Source organism: Mustela lutreola, chromosome 2, assembly GCF_030435805.1.
Source record: "Mustela lutreola isolate mMusLut2 chromosome 2, mMusLut2.pri, whole genome shotgun sequence".
Taxonomy (NCBI): Eukaryota; Metazoa; Chordata; class Mammalia; order Carnivora; family Mustelidae; genus Mustela; species Mustela lutreola.
Window position 1 is genome coordinate 30,530,480 of NC_081291.1, and position 16,626 is coordinate 30,547,105.

Sequence of the window (16,626 nt, forward strand, 5' to 3'; positions counted from 1 at the left end):
CGCCAGAACGGAGAAGGAAAAAAATAAATAAAAATCAGACCCAGGGGGCGCCTGGGTGGCTCAGTGGGTTAAGCCGCTGCCTTCGGCTCAGGTCATGATCTCAGGGTCCTGGGATCGAGTCCCGCATCGGGCTCTCTGCTCAGCAGGGAGCCTGCTTCCCTCTCTTTCTCTCTGCCTGCCTCTCTGTCTACTTGTGATCTCTCTCTGTCAAATAAATAAATAAAATCTTTAAAAAAAAAAAAAAAATCAGACCCAGGGACGCCTGGGTGGCTCAGTGGGTTGAAGCTTCTGCCTTCGGCTCAGGTCATGATCTCAGGGTCCTGGGATCGAGTCCCGCATCGGGCTTTCTGCTCAGCAGGGAGCCTGCTTCCCCTCCCGCCCCCCGCCTGCCTCTCTGTCTACTTGTGATCTCTGTCTGTCAAATAAATAAATAAAATCTTAAAAAAAAAATCATGGGGTGCCTGGGTGGCTCAGTGGGTTGAAGCCTCTGCCTTCAGCTCAGGTCATGATCCCAGAGTCCTGGGATCGAACCCCGCATTGGGCTCTCTGCTCAGAGGGAGCCTGCTTCCTTCTCTCTTTCTGCCTGCTTCTTTGCCTATTTGTGATCTCTGTCAAATAAATAAATAAAATCTTTAAAAAAAAAAAATCAGACCCAAGTATTTAATTTTTCAATAACACAGTGATTGACTTAAATTATGCATAGGTCATACTTGATGCACTTGAAAATGAAAGAGCTTAATATTCTATATACCCCCCCATCTCCGTCTGGTCACCCACCTCAGCTGACTCCCGCAAATAGGTAACCTCGACTGCTGGTTTGTCATCCTTCTTCCGGACATTGGGGGCAGGCTGTGTGAGCAAATAAGAACCTCTATCCGCAGACCTTTCACATGGTAGAACGCTGGTACACCTTGCTTGTTTGACTTAATGCACTTTTCTCTAGGTGTCTATGGTTTCCTCGTTCTTTTTCATGGAACCACACTATTCCTCTCTACAGTTGTCCTGATTTATTTCAGCAATCCCGTATGGCCGTCATTTGGGTTGTTCCCAGTCTTTTGTTATTACAAGCAGTCAAGGTGAATAACTTGATGTCCTTGTGCAATTGGAGGGTCTGTGTGTAGGATAGAGCCAGGAAATGGGCTGTGTCAGGAGCGATAGGCATTTGTAATTTAGATGGATGGCGCCAAATTGCCCTTCTTGGTGCCACACGCAGGGCAGCTTCTCTCAGCAACACACAGGAGTCCCTGTTTCCCTACACCTTACCCAGCACCGTGTGTTGTCAAACGGGCGGTGATTTTTTCCAACCTCATGGGTGGGGGGGAAATGGTACATTAGTATAGTTGGACAGTTTTTTCTCTTCTCATGAGTGAGGCAGAGTACCTTCCGTGTTGGTGTCCTTTGTGTTTCTTTTGCCCTAAACTGTAGGTCTTTTGCTCATTTTTCCTTTGCATTGTTGGTCTTTTTCTAATCGAGAGAGATGACTGTCAGCAATCAGGGTTGCAGATATTTTTTTCCTCATCTGTGGTTTGTCTCTGAACTATATTCATGCTGTTTCCTTGACACCATATACTCAAATTTCCCCATAAACTTCTTTGTTGGTTTCCAGATTTTGTGTCTGCATTAGAAAGTCTTCCCCATTCTGAGATGACTTATTTTAGTACTCTTATGGCTTCAAAGTTTAATGTTGAATTCTTAAATCATTTGGAATTTGACCTGGTTGATAGTGTGATGTCTGGATCAACTTTTCTCTTTCCCAGATGGTCCCAAGTATTTAGAAAGTACTAAATAGGACTGTTTAGTGAAAAGACATGTCATACCTCGCTAAGTCCTGAAAATAACACTCTTCCTGGTGAAGTATGACTGACTTAACATGTTCATGAGATAGTTGCCAATAAGTGTTTACTGGAACACTGTATGTTACAGATGTTGAATCATGTGCAGGGAATAAAATGTGAGTTTTCATTTCCCACCTCCTGCCCAAAAGGAGTCAGACCATCCTGTCCCCATCCATGCTGGATTGTGTCCCTGCCTTCAAACAGTGGCAAGGGGAGGTGGAGAGTCCCTTAAGCCTCAGTCCAAAAATTGAGAACATTCCAGGACAGTTACCTCAAAGCTCCCGACTTGAAGCCTTCTTCTGGGTAAGAGCTCAGAGGACTGGGCAGTGCTGTTAGAGCTCCCTTGCTGAAAGCCAGTCACGACATAAAAACTGCTCTGTTCATGTTCTCGGTCTGGTCAAAATGTGGTTTATGAAATGACCTCTGCTGTCTTATCTCCTGGAAAGCATTAGCACAATTTCAGTCATTCCTAGGACTCTCTGAGGATTGCTTGGCAAACTTAATATTGAGCATGAAAGTGTATTGTGCTGAGACCACTTAGGTGCATATAATTTAATTTCCTCCCACATTCCTCAGTCAGTAATTGCAAGCACTTTGTATCCTCCAGTGAAATTCTTGCTGCAGAAATCAGATTTTTGTCACTTGCAGCTATAATAAGAGTTGAATGGGCCACCTCTCCTGACCATGTGAGGTCTAAAATATTTTGAAACCTCTTCTCGTTTGATACACATATCCTCTCTCACACCTCATCCATCTTCATAGTTTTTGGTTCACTTTTCCTCTTTCCTTCTTCCCTTCATCTCCTCCTCACATCTGACAGGCTGTACTTATCTAAGGTATGACAACCATATGTCCCAGGATTTCCAGAATTGCCCCGATGTGAAGTATGTCATTTGATGATTCCCAAAAGTACTTTGATATTTGTCAGATCACATGTGCCTTTTACGTTTTGGAGACTATGAAAATGAGCAGTGCAATTCTGAATTCTTCTTTGTAGAAGATTCTGTCCTGGGAAGATAATACAGAGATAAACGGAGTTATACAAACAGAATCCTTTCACCATACAGTAAAGGAAACTGAACGGCAAGTGAGTGGTGGCAGCCGGGAAAAAAATGTCAGCTCCGAACTTAAAGTGGGCTCTTTTCCAAGCGGGACCCAGGAGTTACTGCAAGCAGACTCTCCCCTTTGAGGAAAAGCCCAGCAATGCCCACAGGCTTTTCCTTCTATTGTTGTCTTTGTCACTTCAATTTCCAGAAACATTTTGCCCTAATAAATCAATCCCCGTCTTTTTAACACAGCCCGCAATCATCTTCCTTGAAGGCATGTGAATGTTCTCAACTTTCTATTTATAAGTGGCTCTTATTCATACATGGTTTACTATAACAGATCCATTCACAAAAGTAAATATTAATGTGTTTTCTGTAGTCAACAGCATGAAAATAAATGGGATTATTAGCAGGCATGGCACTGTAAATTTAAATGAGGGCAGTATATAAATCAGTTAAGATTGCTTAATTAATATGCAGCTGCAGCTCAGCCAACTGCCTGTTCTAGTCTGCCATTAGCATTTTGAGCTGCATGCTGCATGACAGAGTCCTTGTCACCCTGATATGATGATAAAGCCGTGGAGCTTAATTGGAAGACAGTGACTGGGCTTCTGACCCCTACACATCGTTCCATTATTTTTTCATCCCAGGTTTGTGGAAGATTCTAGGAATGGTCTTGTGGTCTTCTCTTGCGTGGGCCCCCACGGCAGCGAGGTGGAGGGCAGTGTGGTAATAAGCCGGGGACCCAGAATGAGAACAATGGGACCTCTCATCGCTTGTCAAAGGGATGTGCGCTTTGACCCAGATGTCTGTACATCTCAGAAACTGCTGGTCCTGTAAGCAAGGCTGGACATGCTGCCTTTTCAGGACCCTTTTCAATACACGGTGGTGCTAAGTGGAATTCCAGTATTTCCAATATTCAGCCTTCCCAGACCCAAGATCAGCAACTTACTCTCAAAAAGTCTCTGTCACCTATTTCCCAGATTCTTGTCAGCAGGGCAGGAAGGGTTTTCAATTAAGAATGAAGGTAGCAAAGTTATCGATGTATCTGGGGGAAAAAAACTGAAGCAACAGAAATGAGTCTTTCCGTTGGACTTTGGTCAGTCTGGGGGTTCTGGGTTAAGGGTGTGTCAGATTCCTGGAAGGAGATGGGGAGGGAGAAGGGCAGGTCCAGGTCTAGAGATTTCTTCCTCCTCTTCCTCGTTGGCTGCATTTTAGTCTCTGTAACTTGAGTAATTACTGATGCTGATAAAATGCTGTCAGAGCAGCTGCAGTGGGGGAGCATTTGTCCATCTGTCTGTCTGTCTCTCTCTCACCCAGAGAAGCAGTTAAGCACCCCAGGCCTGTCCCGTGCTGGCTGTGTACGTGCACACTCTAGTGGGGAGCTCGGAGAGCCGACACTGAGGGCTTGTGGATCCTGGTGGATGTCTACTGTATTGATTGCTTTCTCTCCAGCACAGATTCCTTGGTGTTTGAAAAAATCTCTCTCTTCAAAATCTCTCCCTTAACTGAAGCAATAAGAGGTTATTTTTAGAAATTTTAGTTCAGGACCAAATGGTCATGACTTCATGAGTACCCACTTAATGTGTCCGTGGGCTGTACGCAAGTTTGACTGATCCATCCGTGTACGAGACCTCAGGCACACACGGGCCTGGACCACGGATCATGGGGTTGGGCTTGAGACCAAGGGACTGCTGGCCAGAATCCGTATTGGTTTGATGAGCTGCTAGAGAAGGTATCCCACGTTATCCTCTTGACTTCCAGTCAAGCCTTTCCTAGAAGTCTTAAAATTTAAGAGCCCACGTTCGTTTTCTAAAAATGGATGAATGGAGAGTGATACAGCAAGTGTGTTTGCATTTTGCTCCTTAGAACTTTTCATGAGATGCACTTATATCTAATAGGTTGGCCATCTTCGGTCAAGCACCAGAAACCCTTGGCTTGGATTTAGGATCTGTGTTATATGAAAAATGTATCCATTAAAAAATGTATACATTTAAATACATAGACTGGCATTCAATACTGAGAGGCAGGTTTTCGAAGAGAGGCATGTAAGGAGTGCACCAACTCAGAGACCAATAAATGCGCATCTCCCTTTTTGTTTGCCTTCTGGTCCCCACAACTCTTGAGTTGGAACTGAGGAAAATGACCTTGTGCCCACCGGGGTGTCTTTATTGTTCCTATTTAGAAGCATTCAGTGAATGTTTGCTGTAACTCTATGTTGATACTTCTTCAAGGGGATGAGTTTGAGAGAGCCATCTAACTCCGTGTTTTTCAGTTCCATTCATGTGGTGGGACACTTGGAATAAGGACATCAGAACATCCATGAGTTACTTAATAAGTAAATACAAGTTCAATTCCATGACAGAAACTAAAATTTAATTGGTCGGTAAGCAGAACTATCCACGAAGGTGACTTAAAGAGTCGCTTTGGGAAGAAAAACTTTCACTTGCGAAGTCTGTGATCTGAGGAGATAGTTCTCCAGTATGGGTGGCAGAAGATGATGCTTCAACTTCAGGAAATGCCATCCTCTTTCTGAGAACTTAGGTTCCAACAGAAACAGAGGAGAAGACCTTTCAAATTCTTATTTAAGTATATGAGATGCAGTTTATTTTTTACTGAATTTTAGAGGATTACATTAACATCCTTGAATTCTCAACTACGGTTTTTTATCCCATCTGGGACCCTATAAATTCTAGATGCTTAATTTTATGGTCACTTTCATGGTACGTGCCATCTGAGACTGTTTTGTTTCTTCGGTGGCTTTCCATTTCCCCTGTATCACTGCGCTTCTTAACCAGGGACAGCACACACCATTGTCCTTGGGGGAGTCTTTCCAGATGACACAGGCCTGTTCCCCAACCATGGAGCTGCTCAGCTAGAATCACTAGGGGTGGGGTTCATCTAGCATGGGCGTTTTAAAAGCTCCCCAGACCAAAGAGATAGATATGTAGCTCACTGATAACCACCACTTGACTGAAACCTTACTGACTTGTGTGCTTATGTGTGAGGGAGAGAGAGAGAGAGAGACTGACTGACTTCAGGACCCTCCAATGTGAAGGTGTACCTAATTTAGGAAACTCAGTATCAGCAGAATCTGTTGCAAAGGTAGATTAAGGGAAGCAGAAGTAACCTAATTTGGATCATTACTAAGCTGGTCAGAGTCATTGGAAAAAATTGAACTGTTCTCAGTTCCCAAGGGAGACATATCGGTGGTCAGCAGAGGGACAATAAGGAAGGGATGAAAGAAAGGGGGAAAGGGAAGAGCATAAAACGTATGGGGGGCATCCAACAGACTGCAGTTGGTCATTTAACTTGTAAATGTGTTTTTCATTCCAAACATGGTGCACTTCATTGTTTTCTTTCCTTTTTTGAAGGTATTTGCTAAGTAAATGTTCATGGTAAAGAAGTGATCATTTTAGAAAAATGGCCCTTTATAATCCAGAATCTGTTTCGTTCAAGGGGCATTTTTAGAATAAGTTGAAAGCGAATCGGACCCGGGCAGAAATTTGAAATTGTATGCACAGTGACCCCCTTGAACATTTTCAGAAATCCTGTCCTCATTCTCCTGAGCTCAAAATGAGAGACCATACTGCCTCTTCAAACACATCACAGTGGAAGCATTTAGAGGCATGAAAACTTGTGTTTTCTTTTCCCTCATTTTCAAAATCCCTGCCTTTACTTGTTTATCCCTGAATACTGCTGAAGGCCAAAAACAATCTCTCGTGAGACTACTCTGAAAGGAGTGAGTTCAGACTCAGGGTCATGTTGGACCCTTGGACCAGCTGCTTTTCTTGGGTATTAAACCCACAGGGTCTAATTTGCACACAAAAGAGTTCACCTCAGTGTGGTGGGTGATAGTGAAAAGTTGACACCAAACCAGCATCTGGATCAGCCTCTCAGTCAAAGCAGACCACCAGGGGCACCTGGGTCTTTCAGTCAGTAAGCCTCTGCCTTCTGCTCAGGTCATGATCCCAGAGTCCTGGGATCGAGTCCCGTGTCAGGCTCCCTGCTCCGCAAGGCGTCTGCTTCTCCCTCTCCTGCTCACCCTGCTTGTGTGCTCACTCTTTTTTTTTTCTTTCTCTCCACTCTCTCAAATGAATAAATAAAATCTTTAAAAAAAAAAAAAAAAAAAAAGCAGACCTCTGGTAATTAATGATTAAAGGGCTAAATATCTGACTATGTGAAACAGCCATAAAATGGGGGAGAAAGCCAGCATTAATGACTGTGTCAGTTCCTATTTGTTGTAAGTGAGTTAGTACAGTATGGTTTAATTTTGTTACAAACACAACAGAGAAGAGACTGTGCGTGTGTCTCCGTGTGGGTGAGATGGTGACAGGAGCCCCCGATGCATGTCCTCACTCCATTTTTGCTGTCCTGTCCTCCCCGCTCGTCCCATAGCAGCCAAAATGAGCGTTTGGAAGGAGACGAGTCTGACTGTGCCCCCCACTGACTGAAGCCATTGGTCAGCTTTCCATTTCCCGCAGATACCAGCGACACTTGTGGCTTTGGAGCTGCCACGATCCGGCTCTTGGCCGCCCCTCCCCCCCTGCCTCCTGCCGCCCTTCCCTGCTTTACCTCTGGCATCCGTTCAGTTCCTGCAACGCGCAAGCTCACTCTGCTCTAGAACGAGCTCTTTGACCTGCCGGGATCTGTCCTCCCTGACACCTGCCCTTGGCTAATCCTCTTCAGTCGGGTCTCCGCTGTGGTGACAGGCTCAGCCTGTCTTACTCTCTTCATGCCCCTTGACTACGTGAAATCAGTTGTTGACTTGTTGATGGCAGATCTTGACCAAGAGAAGCGCCTTGTCTGTCTTCTTGGTCACACTGCACTGGCCCCTCGTCGCAGATGTTGAGGGACAGTAATAAAAGAGGAAGAGCGTGGAAGGATATACTCCTCAAATGCCGATAGTGTTGGTCACTAGGTAGACGATTTGGAGTAACTAATTGATTGCTTTTCCTTTTCGTGCTTTTGTATTCCCTAATTTTTCTGCTGACATCATGTATTATGTATGCAATTTGAATGCTTGGCCGGGTTTAAGGAAGCGGCTTTAAAGCTTCTAGGCAGTTGCAGGGAGAAGGCATTGCCTGCCTGCTCCGTGCCGAGCGGGGGGTGCTGGATTGATGTTTGCTGAGTCCCCCGAAACCTTTATTCTGAGGGAAGGTGTTTCCCCAAAGTTCTGTAGGTCATTATCCACTTGAGTCCTTGTGTGGGAGGAAAGTAGGTTTGACCTGCACCGAGGTGCTGATGTGGAAAGCTGCGTCTCCCAAATTTCTGACCTTCATCTGCGGCAGTGCACTTTTCTCTGACAATCACAGGGTTATTTTGCTCCAGGGAAAATCCATTATACACAGCAGCACATGGCGCACTGGGGTGTGATGTGCTTCGGTACACGCTGCCCTTTTTCTTTTTCCCCAAAGAGAATGCAAAGCTGCTAGCTCCCCACATAACAGTGAGTGGATGGCATGCCTGCCTTCTTCCAGAAAAAGAATCGTTGATACAGTTTATCCTTTCAAGAGTCACCTGACTTGAGCACTACCTTGACCAATAGCAGTTCTATGTACTAATAGCTTTATATATTAGAAATTTTAACAGGTGTAGGAGTTATGTCTTAAAATAGGAGACTTATTTGCGTGTGTGTGTGTGTGTGTGTGTTTTCAGCTAGTTCAAGTCTGACCTGATGAATTGCATGTCATTTGTTTCCGTGTTGGAGAGCACTTCTTTGGGCTACGAAGTTCCTGAGTGGTCCAGTATCTCAACAAAGGCAGGTCATCTCTAGCTACGACACTGGGCGGTTAAGGTTGTACCTCACTTGTGGAGTTTGTCACCTGTGTTTTTATTTGAATGCTACTTTCTGGAAATCCATGCAAATTTGAGGGAGAGAGGAATCCGAGATTAGAAAACTTGATGACTAATTTAGAAACAGAAAGAAGCTATTCCCTCAGACAAAATCATGTGTGTGTGGGGGGGGTGGGGGGGTTCCACATGGATTTCCATCATTTTCACATTCAGTAGAAGATCTGGTTATTACCAGAGCCCTAAAACATTTTGTGCATTTCATATCCATGTAGCTTAAGTCAGACTGACTGACGTTCTTTCCAAATTTAGGTAAAGACAGCTAACGATGAGTGATGAAAACTTGTTTTATTATTTATATTATGAATGCCAGGCAATTCATGGGGGAGGGGGAGCATCATTTTCAGCCCTTTGCAAGAGCAGTCCTGCAAGACATGTGCCGAGTAGGAGTGACTTATGTTCAGAACCCCCTAATGGCATGGAGCAGCAGTCCAGATTGCTTCTAGAACAGTGCCCAAATGTACAATCGGTTAGAGCTGCTTTCCGTCTGGAAACAGGCGCTGCTGAAAGAAAAGTGCCGTGCCCAGCGGAATCATTGCAGGATACTTTGGATTAAATGAGCAAAGACAGCTCTGAAGAAAAGTTGACTTACTCTAGTGGTTGGAATGCAGCCCCCAGGAACAGCAGAGCTGGAGTGTGTCATCGGGGCTTGGTGTGGGGGCGCCCCAGGAGCGGGCTGGGTCCCAGGGACACCGAGCAGCAGAAGGATGCCGCCTGCTTGGCTAAAAGCCCCAGCAGCAGGGGCAGCTACTGTGAAGCCCCTCGGCCAGATGAACAGGGACCCTTCTCTAGTCACAATAGCCATTCACGCTGAGCAGCCTCATTAAATATTCAGCCTGTGCTTCCGGCAGCTCATTAGGGCCGCAATGAGCAGTGACGTGGATGCTGGAAAGCCGAGGGCCAGCCGGCATCAGTAGGCAGAGGCTGAGTGAGCTGCTGATGGCTTTTCTGTGCACTGCGTGTCCTGTGATGACCAGTGTTTGCTCCCTGCTTTGCCTGAAGTCCAGGTAAAATAACACAGACAACAGGCAGGGGACACCTGTGAGCTCCAGGTTCTTCTCCCCATTGTTGTCTAGCCAGGGCCCCGGATTCTGAGGGCTTGCCCCCTCCGAGCCCTCCAACCCTCTTAGAGAGCTGTGTGTAGCTTTGGGGGCCTTCGGAGCACTGACAATGTGCTGCTGTTGTGTACTTGGAGCTGTTTGATGACTGCATTTGGGAGGGTTTGAGGTGTGGTTTTGAACTTGGGGCTGGAGGTGTGGGAAAACCAAATGACTCTTCTTAATGGGTCAAATTTAGAACTATTGTGGGGTCATCCTAACAGTGTGTGGAGCCAATTTTGCTCTGTGGATGCCAAGTTTTGGTGGATTAGAGCAGTTCCCTAGTAAGCTTTCTCCTTTTAACTCTCAGGAGAGATATGGTATAATAAAATATATAATACATATATACATATGTGTGTATATATATATATATATATATATATATATATATTTATATTCTTCGGCTATTGGGGATTCTTCCAATAGATGGAATATTGTCCTTCTTAAATCTTGTTACTTTTCCATGGGCTTGCACTCAGTGCTGTGTGGTATTTAAAGCTGGTAAAATCTGTGAAGGAAGAATGGGAAAAAATGAACTCCAAGTGTATTTCTCTGGTCTCACTGTTTGCATGTTTTTCTCTTTGCTGCACAGGAAATGTTTTCAGACAGCTCATTTCTATGTGGAAGATAGCAGTTCACCTCGGGTCGTCCCCAATGAAAGTATCCCTATTATCCCTATTCCGGGTAAGTAAGACACACTCTTCTTTCCAGCGGGCTAATCATTTTCCTCTTTTGTTGGTACTTTTGTGTGACACCCATGACAAAATATTATTTTCCTAGCCTTTGAAAGCTTGCCCTCAGAGATCCTTCCCTAAGGGGGATTTAATGAAATCTTTTCTTCTTTACATAACTGCACTGTGATGGAGTCCTCTTTTTAAGAGGAACAAATAGCTATGAGTTAATACAGGAGAGACTCACGGACAGGGAGGGGAAGTACCAGCAGACAAAGGGAAAGCAAAGATCATTTGCAGTCTTCTTGGACCGGGTTTCATTTTGATAGGCAACTTGCGCTTACTTTTTTTTTTTTTTTTTTTTTTTTAAATCACAATTTGTGATAAGGTTTTCTTGAGGTTTCTCTTGAGATTCCTTCCTCTGCAAATACTTTATCTTCGCATTGGAAGTTTTGCTTCTTAGCAACTTGTGGGGAAGTCTAGGGATACACTCTTGGTCCAGGACTCATGTCATGGGTCCTTGGGTAAAAAAGGGGAAACACTCAGCTGGTGTTGGGGGTCGGGACTGGTTGGAATACGATGTAGTGTGGCCCGGCAGGTGCCGCTGAGAAGTTCGGCAGCTGGTTCGTTGTGGTAGATGGGATGTGGGAGCTGAAGACGGCTCCCAGCTTGTTCGTTTGGCGTCTCTGCCTTTTTTTGCCAAATCTGAACTTTCTTCCTGTGGGTTTCTTTATGTGCTGGTAAATATCTGTCTCTCAATATGTCCGACATCCACCCTCCTGACATTATTTTTTGGTAACCAGAAGCGCTGCTTTTCGCCTAGGGCTGCGTCCCACCCACCCGCAGCTTCCCTCATTCTCCAGAAGGGTCTTCCCCGTCCGATATGCCATGTATTGTAGCTGTTGGTTTATTGTCCTCTCCTCCTACAACAAGAGCTTCATAAAGGCCAGTGGGTGTCTCCTTGGTGCTAGTTAGTCCCCGGCACATAGTAAGCATTCTTTAATTCTCTGAATAAATGAATTCATGTCAGCAAAGCATTATTCGGGTTCCCCAAAGGCTGTATCTATGAAGCTCAGAAGTATAGTCGTTCTCTTCATGCCACAGAATGTTTCTGTTGTTGAAAAACCTTCATGAGGGGCACCTGGGTGGCTCAGTGGGTTAAGCGTCTGCCTTCGGCTCAGGTCAGGATCTCAGGGTCCTGGGATAGAGCCCTGCATCGGGCTCCCTGCTCAGTGGGGAGTCTGCTCCTACCTGTCCCTCTGCCTGTCGCTCCCCTTGCTTGTGAGCATGCCCTCTCTCTCTGTCAAATAAATAAATATTTTTTTAAAGATTTTATTTATTTGACAGAGAGAGATCACAAGTAGGCAGAGAGGCAGGCAGAGAGAGAGGAGGAAGCAGGCTCCCTGCTGAGCAGAGAGCCCGATGCGGGACTCGATCTCAGGACCCTGAGATCATGACCCGAGCCGAAGGCAGCGGCTTAACCCACTGAGCCACCCAGGTGCCCCTCAAATAAATAAATATTAAAAAAACAAACCTTCGCTAGGTGCGGTTACGGTTGGGAAGTTAATTTAGACCTTTATGTGTCAGTATATGTGAAGTCATTGGGTATTGGTGGAATTGGCCATGTTTTCTCCAATCTGGTCACCTTCTCTCATCAAAGCTTGTCACACAGAAACAAGAGGGGTAGCAGAAAAGCCTCTGGGTGAGTTCTTACTGGATCACTTCATGGCTGCTAATCCTTCCCCAGACAGATGGGGTAGGTTTTATGCTCCCCTTCATTCTTCTTCGCTGAGCCTTACCCTTGAGTCTTGGTGGAGGAAATCCCACTCCTGCTTTTGAAAGGTGAGGAAGCAGACAGGGATCCTCAGTCTTGCACTTACACGGAATAAGTAGTTTTGTCCAAGCTCAGGAGTCACGCACTAGCACGTGTGTGTAATCATTTTCCTCTTCGACACCCAGAGTATGTGTTGGCCTCTGGAAAACGCCCAGGGGCTTCTCTTTCCTCTGCCCTGAGTCATCTGACAGATACAGCTGGTGGGTACCTGTGCAGTTGAAATACATTTTAAAAGGTTAGATGGTGAGATACTTCTTGGGCTGTCTTTCCATTTTTCTTTTCTTTTCCCACTGGATGGGGAATCAGAAAACCTCTGCTATGAAAGCTTTGGCCACTGCCTTGACCCCTCTGAGCCTTAGTTTCCAGAATCTGTAAAGGAAACAGGATGCTTGATCTACCCACACTTGAGGCAGTGTTAAAACTCAGGTAAGGTGTTATGTGTAAAAGCATTTGGGAAACCATAACCCAGAAATGTCCGTTGTTGAAGCTTTCCTTCCCAAATCACAGTATGGTTCATCCCAGTAGCTGTGGAGAATGAGCATTTGCCTGGTACTCAGGTTAAGATTGTCCCAAACACTGAACCAAATTTAGTTGGTGTGGCCCACCACGCCTTGCTCTGTGCCTTGAACTTGAAGATTTTCAGTTCACTAGAATCCTCATAAACTGCCAATCCATTGTGCCTGCTGTGCCACACCGCTGGATAGGTGTCTCTAGTGTTTTCTGCCTCATTTCCCATCTACCTGTTCAATCACCACCATAAATACAGTAGTTCTCCCCACCCACCCCCCTTTTTCCATGAGGCATATGTTCTATCACCCCCAGTGGATTCCTGGAACTTGCAGGTCTTACCAAACCCTGTGTATACTGTTTTCTCCTCTATATACATACTTGTGAGGAAGTTGAATTTATGTATCAGGCTCAGTAAGAGATTCACAATAATAACTAGTAATTAAAAGAGAAGAATTATAACCATATATTGTAATAAAAGGTACGTGTGTCTCTCTCAGAATATCTCATTGGACTGTCCTCACCATTCTTGTGATGGTGTGAGATGATAAAATGCCTATGGGACGAGACACGGTGAGGGGAATGACATAGGCATTGTGACGTGGCACTGGGCTCCTGTGGTCCTTCTGACCATACATGGGGAGGAGGGGCAGGGTCGCCTGTGTCTGGACTACAGGTGCAGTTAACTAAAGCCCCAGATGAGGGGGAACTACTGTACCCACAACCCAAAGGCATTTCTGGAAATGTGAGTTTTTCCTAATTCCATACTCACTGGTAGTGTAAGTGTATGGAGAGAAAACTGCTCCGGACTCTCCACTGACTGAGAAATCCGCGGTGTTCAGCTGTGCCTCACTGGACATGGTGCAGCCTCGAATGAAGGAGTTGGAATCCCTTATGCAGTGTGAGGGTCAAGAACTAGAGGACCAAGATGAGGCCACTCTTCCTCTGTTTTCCCAGGTGGCACAGCCTTCACTGGGGGGAACATGCCAAGACAAATCAACTCATTTCACCCTTAACTGGGAAGAAGTTACTCTCCATGACCTTTCTTTAAAGATTTTTCAGTTTTGGGGCACCTGGGTGGCTCAGTTGGTTAAAGCTTCTGCCTTCAGCTCAGGTCATGGTCTCAGGGTCCTGGGATTGAGCCCCATGCCGGGCTCTCTGCTTAGCAGGGAGCCTGCTTCTCCCTCTCTCTCTCTCTGCCTGCCTCTCTGCCTACTTGTGATCTCTGTCAAATAAATAAAATCTTTTTAAAAAAAAAATTTTTTTCCAGTTTAATCCCATTCTCTCCCTTTTTCGGAAACAAACCCCCACTGACCTGGGTAATAGTCCCATTTGTAAAATATTTTGTCATTTATGATGCACTCTAACCATCCAGTGCTCTCTTTATTCTTATGGCTTCTTCTGGTTATTAGCATCCAACTGTGTCATGCAGAAGAAATTCAGTACAAGAAAAACACACTTTTTAACAAATTCATGGGCTGTTTTCACTCTGGTAAAGTTTTCAACCCTTTTCCTTAGTGGAGACCTCCTTGGGATTCTTCTGAATGATTTACCCTAGGAATTATCTCATTGTTCTTATTTCCAAAAATACGATATTTACAGACTTCATAGGGAGTATTTGTTCTACCTGCTAGAGCTCCGTTATCATTTTTTAAAATTTTTATTTATTTATGAGAGAGAGCAAGTGGGATCATGACCTGAGCCTGCGGCAGATGCTTTACCGACTGAGCCACCCAGGCGCCCAACCTCAGTTATTTTATCCTTTTTCAAAACCTAATAACGGGACTACTGGGCCTGCGATTTAACAACTTTTATCACTTGAACTCCTTTCCTATAACTGATCGTTTAAAAAAAAAGAGAGAGAGAGACACTTCCAGACCACTGCTCTAGTGAACTCGGAACCATTATACCGGTTAAGAAAGTTACAGATACAACAGGGCAAGTTTGAGAATTCAGGCACCAAACTGCTACAAAACAGAGCTTCTGGGTCATCCCTGGACTATGCAATAAGCTCTGTTCCGAGAACTTCCTTTACATTTAACCTTGTCTTTAGGAAACATCATCCTACAATAGATACTGAGCGTTTACTGACGCCATGGATTATTTTCACTACAGTCAGTCCTACAGAGACAGGTGCAGGGGATAGCCTCATCTTACAGCCGCAGAAACTGAGGTTCCGAGACCCTATTAATTCACCCAAGCTGATGGGAAGGGTGGAACTAACATTGAAATTCCTCTGTATGGCTTCAAAGCACAGATGCCTGGGAAATGGCTCTACTACCCCTTGGTCGGCTCTTCCGAAGGTTCTGCTATCTCAAGCCTTCAAGCCCCTCATTTGGATATTGATTCATTAAACCTGGATATTGATTCATTAAACCAAGGCCTTTCAAATACATGTGAGCATGCCCTGTAGTTTTTTCCCCCTGAGTTCTTCCACCAGCCCTGACCTTTTGCCTCTCGGCTGAATTCTCTTACAGCCCTCTGAATAGTTTCATTATTCTTTTGTTGAAGTTTCCTCCTTACCAAAAACTCCTCTCTACCTCTGTTACCTAGTCCTTTTTGTTCTCTTACTTTCTAAGAAAAAGGCTCTCCACCCACCTATACTTTCCTTCCCTGTGCAAAAATAGGCACATTTCAATATGTGATTGAAATGACATGGGGAGAAATTTATAAATACGTTGAAACTTTTGGGTGATTCTGCTGTGGTTTAAGTGCAGAAACAGCTCTGATCTTCAAATTCCAAAGCACAAGTAGAATCAGTAAGTTACGCTAACTTTTTCAAAAGTATTATCAAATAGGCAAATGATTAAAGAGAGCTTTGCTAATCGATTACTCGGCCTTTGGAGATAGCCATTCATAGGAATTCTTGAGGAATTCTGAGTTATTAATTTTCCTGAATTGAATTGCTATTCAGGAGTTTAGAATCTTCAGTATGTTCTCCTGATTTAACATAGCAAAGACGGTCTTGTCAGAATGAGGACATTTTTTTTTCCTGATCTCACCTACACTTACGTAAAATGCAGAAGTGCTAGAGAATGTGAATGTGATGGCTAAGGCCGGGTAGCCACAGTAGAAAGAACTCTTTTTCGGATGCAAGAGTATTTATCCAACATGAAAGAAATTAAAGAAGTGCTTTTGAAGTTAGGTTCCAGTCACCATAGAAGTGACATCAATTCTGTCATCAGGACACTGTCATCAGGACACTGTAACTCATGGAGTTACAGTGCCTGCTGCATATATGGGAACAGTGGTTAGTTGGTTGGTTAGTTTTCCAGATAAGTTGAACTCTGACTTGTGCAGGAGAATGAAAGGGGCTTTGACTCTTAATCTTTCACTAACAATTTTTCAGAATCCAATGTTCCATGGTTATAGATTCTCCATTGTTCCCCGGGAAGGTAAAGCATAATTGAATGCAATAACTTAGTGGGTCAGTCCCCTCATAATGCTAAGTAATACTTAATTCTGTGACATTTTTAAGATACTGAAGTGGTAAAACTGTTCCTTTAAGATCCACATTATTCTTAACATCTGCAAGTACTTTTAAAAATTTAGACTTTTCAGGGCACTTAAGCAGCTCAGTTAGTTAGGCGTCTGTCTTCACCTCATTCGTGATCCTGTGGTCCTGGGATCAAGCACACACCCGGCTCCCTGCTCATCAGCAAGCCTGCTTCTCCCTCTCCCACTTCCACTGCTTGTGTCCCCTCTCTCGTTGTGTCTCTGTCAAATAAAATCTTGGAAAAAAAAATCTAGACTTTTCGATCAGGAGATACCCATTTTAAAGGA

At 44.6% G+C, this 16,626-nt stretch overlaps 1 protein-coding gene across 5 annotated transcripts in view; it reads left to right on the top strand.

Moving 5' to 3' along the window:
- Window positions 1-16,626, top strand: part of PTPRG (protein tyrosine phosphatase receptor type G) — a 703,069-nt gene that overhangs the window by 634,695 nt on the left and 51,748 nt on the right. For all 5 annotated transcript variants that reach the window (XM_059161377.1, XM_059161376.1, XM_059161378.1 and 2 more), the window contains one exon: window positions 10,424-10,515. In XM_059161377.1, the coding sequence (XP_059017360.1) occupies window positions 10,424-10,515 (92 nt within the window). The remainder of the gene's footprint in view (window positions 1-10,423; window positions 10,516-16,626) is intronic.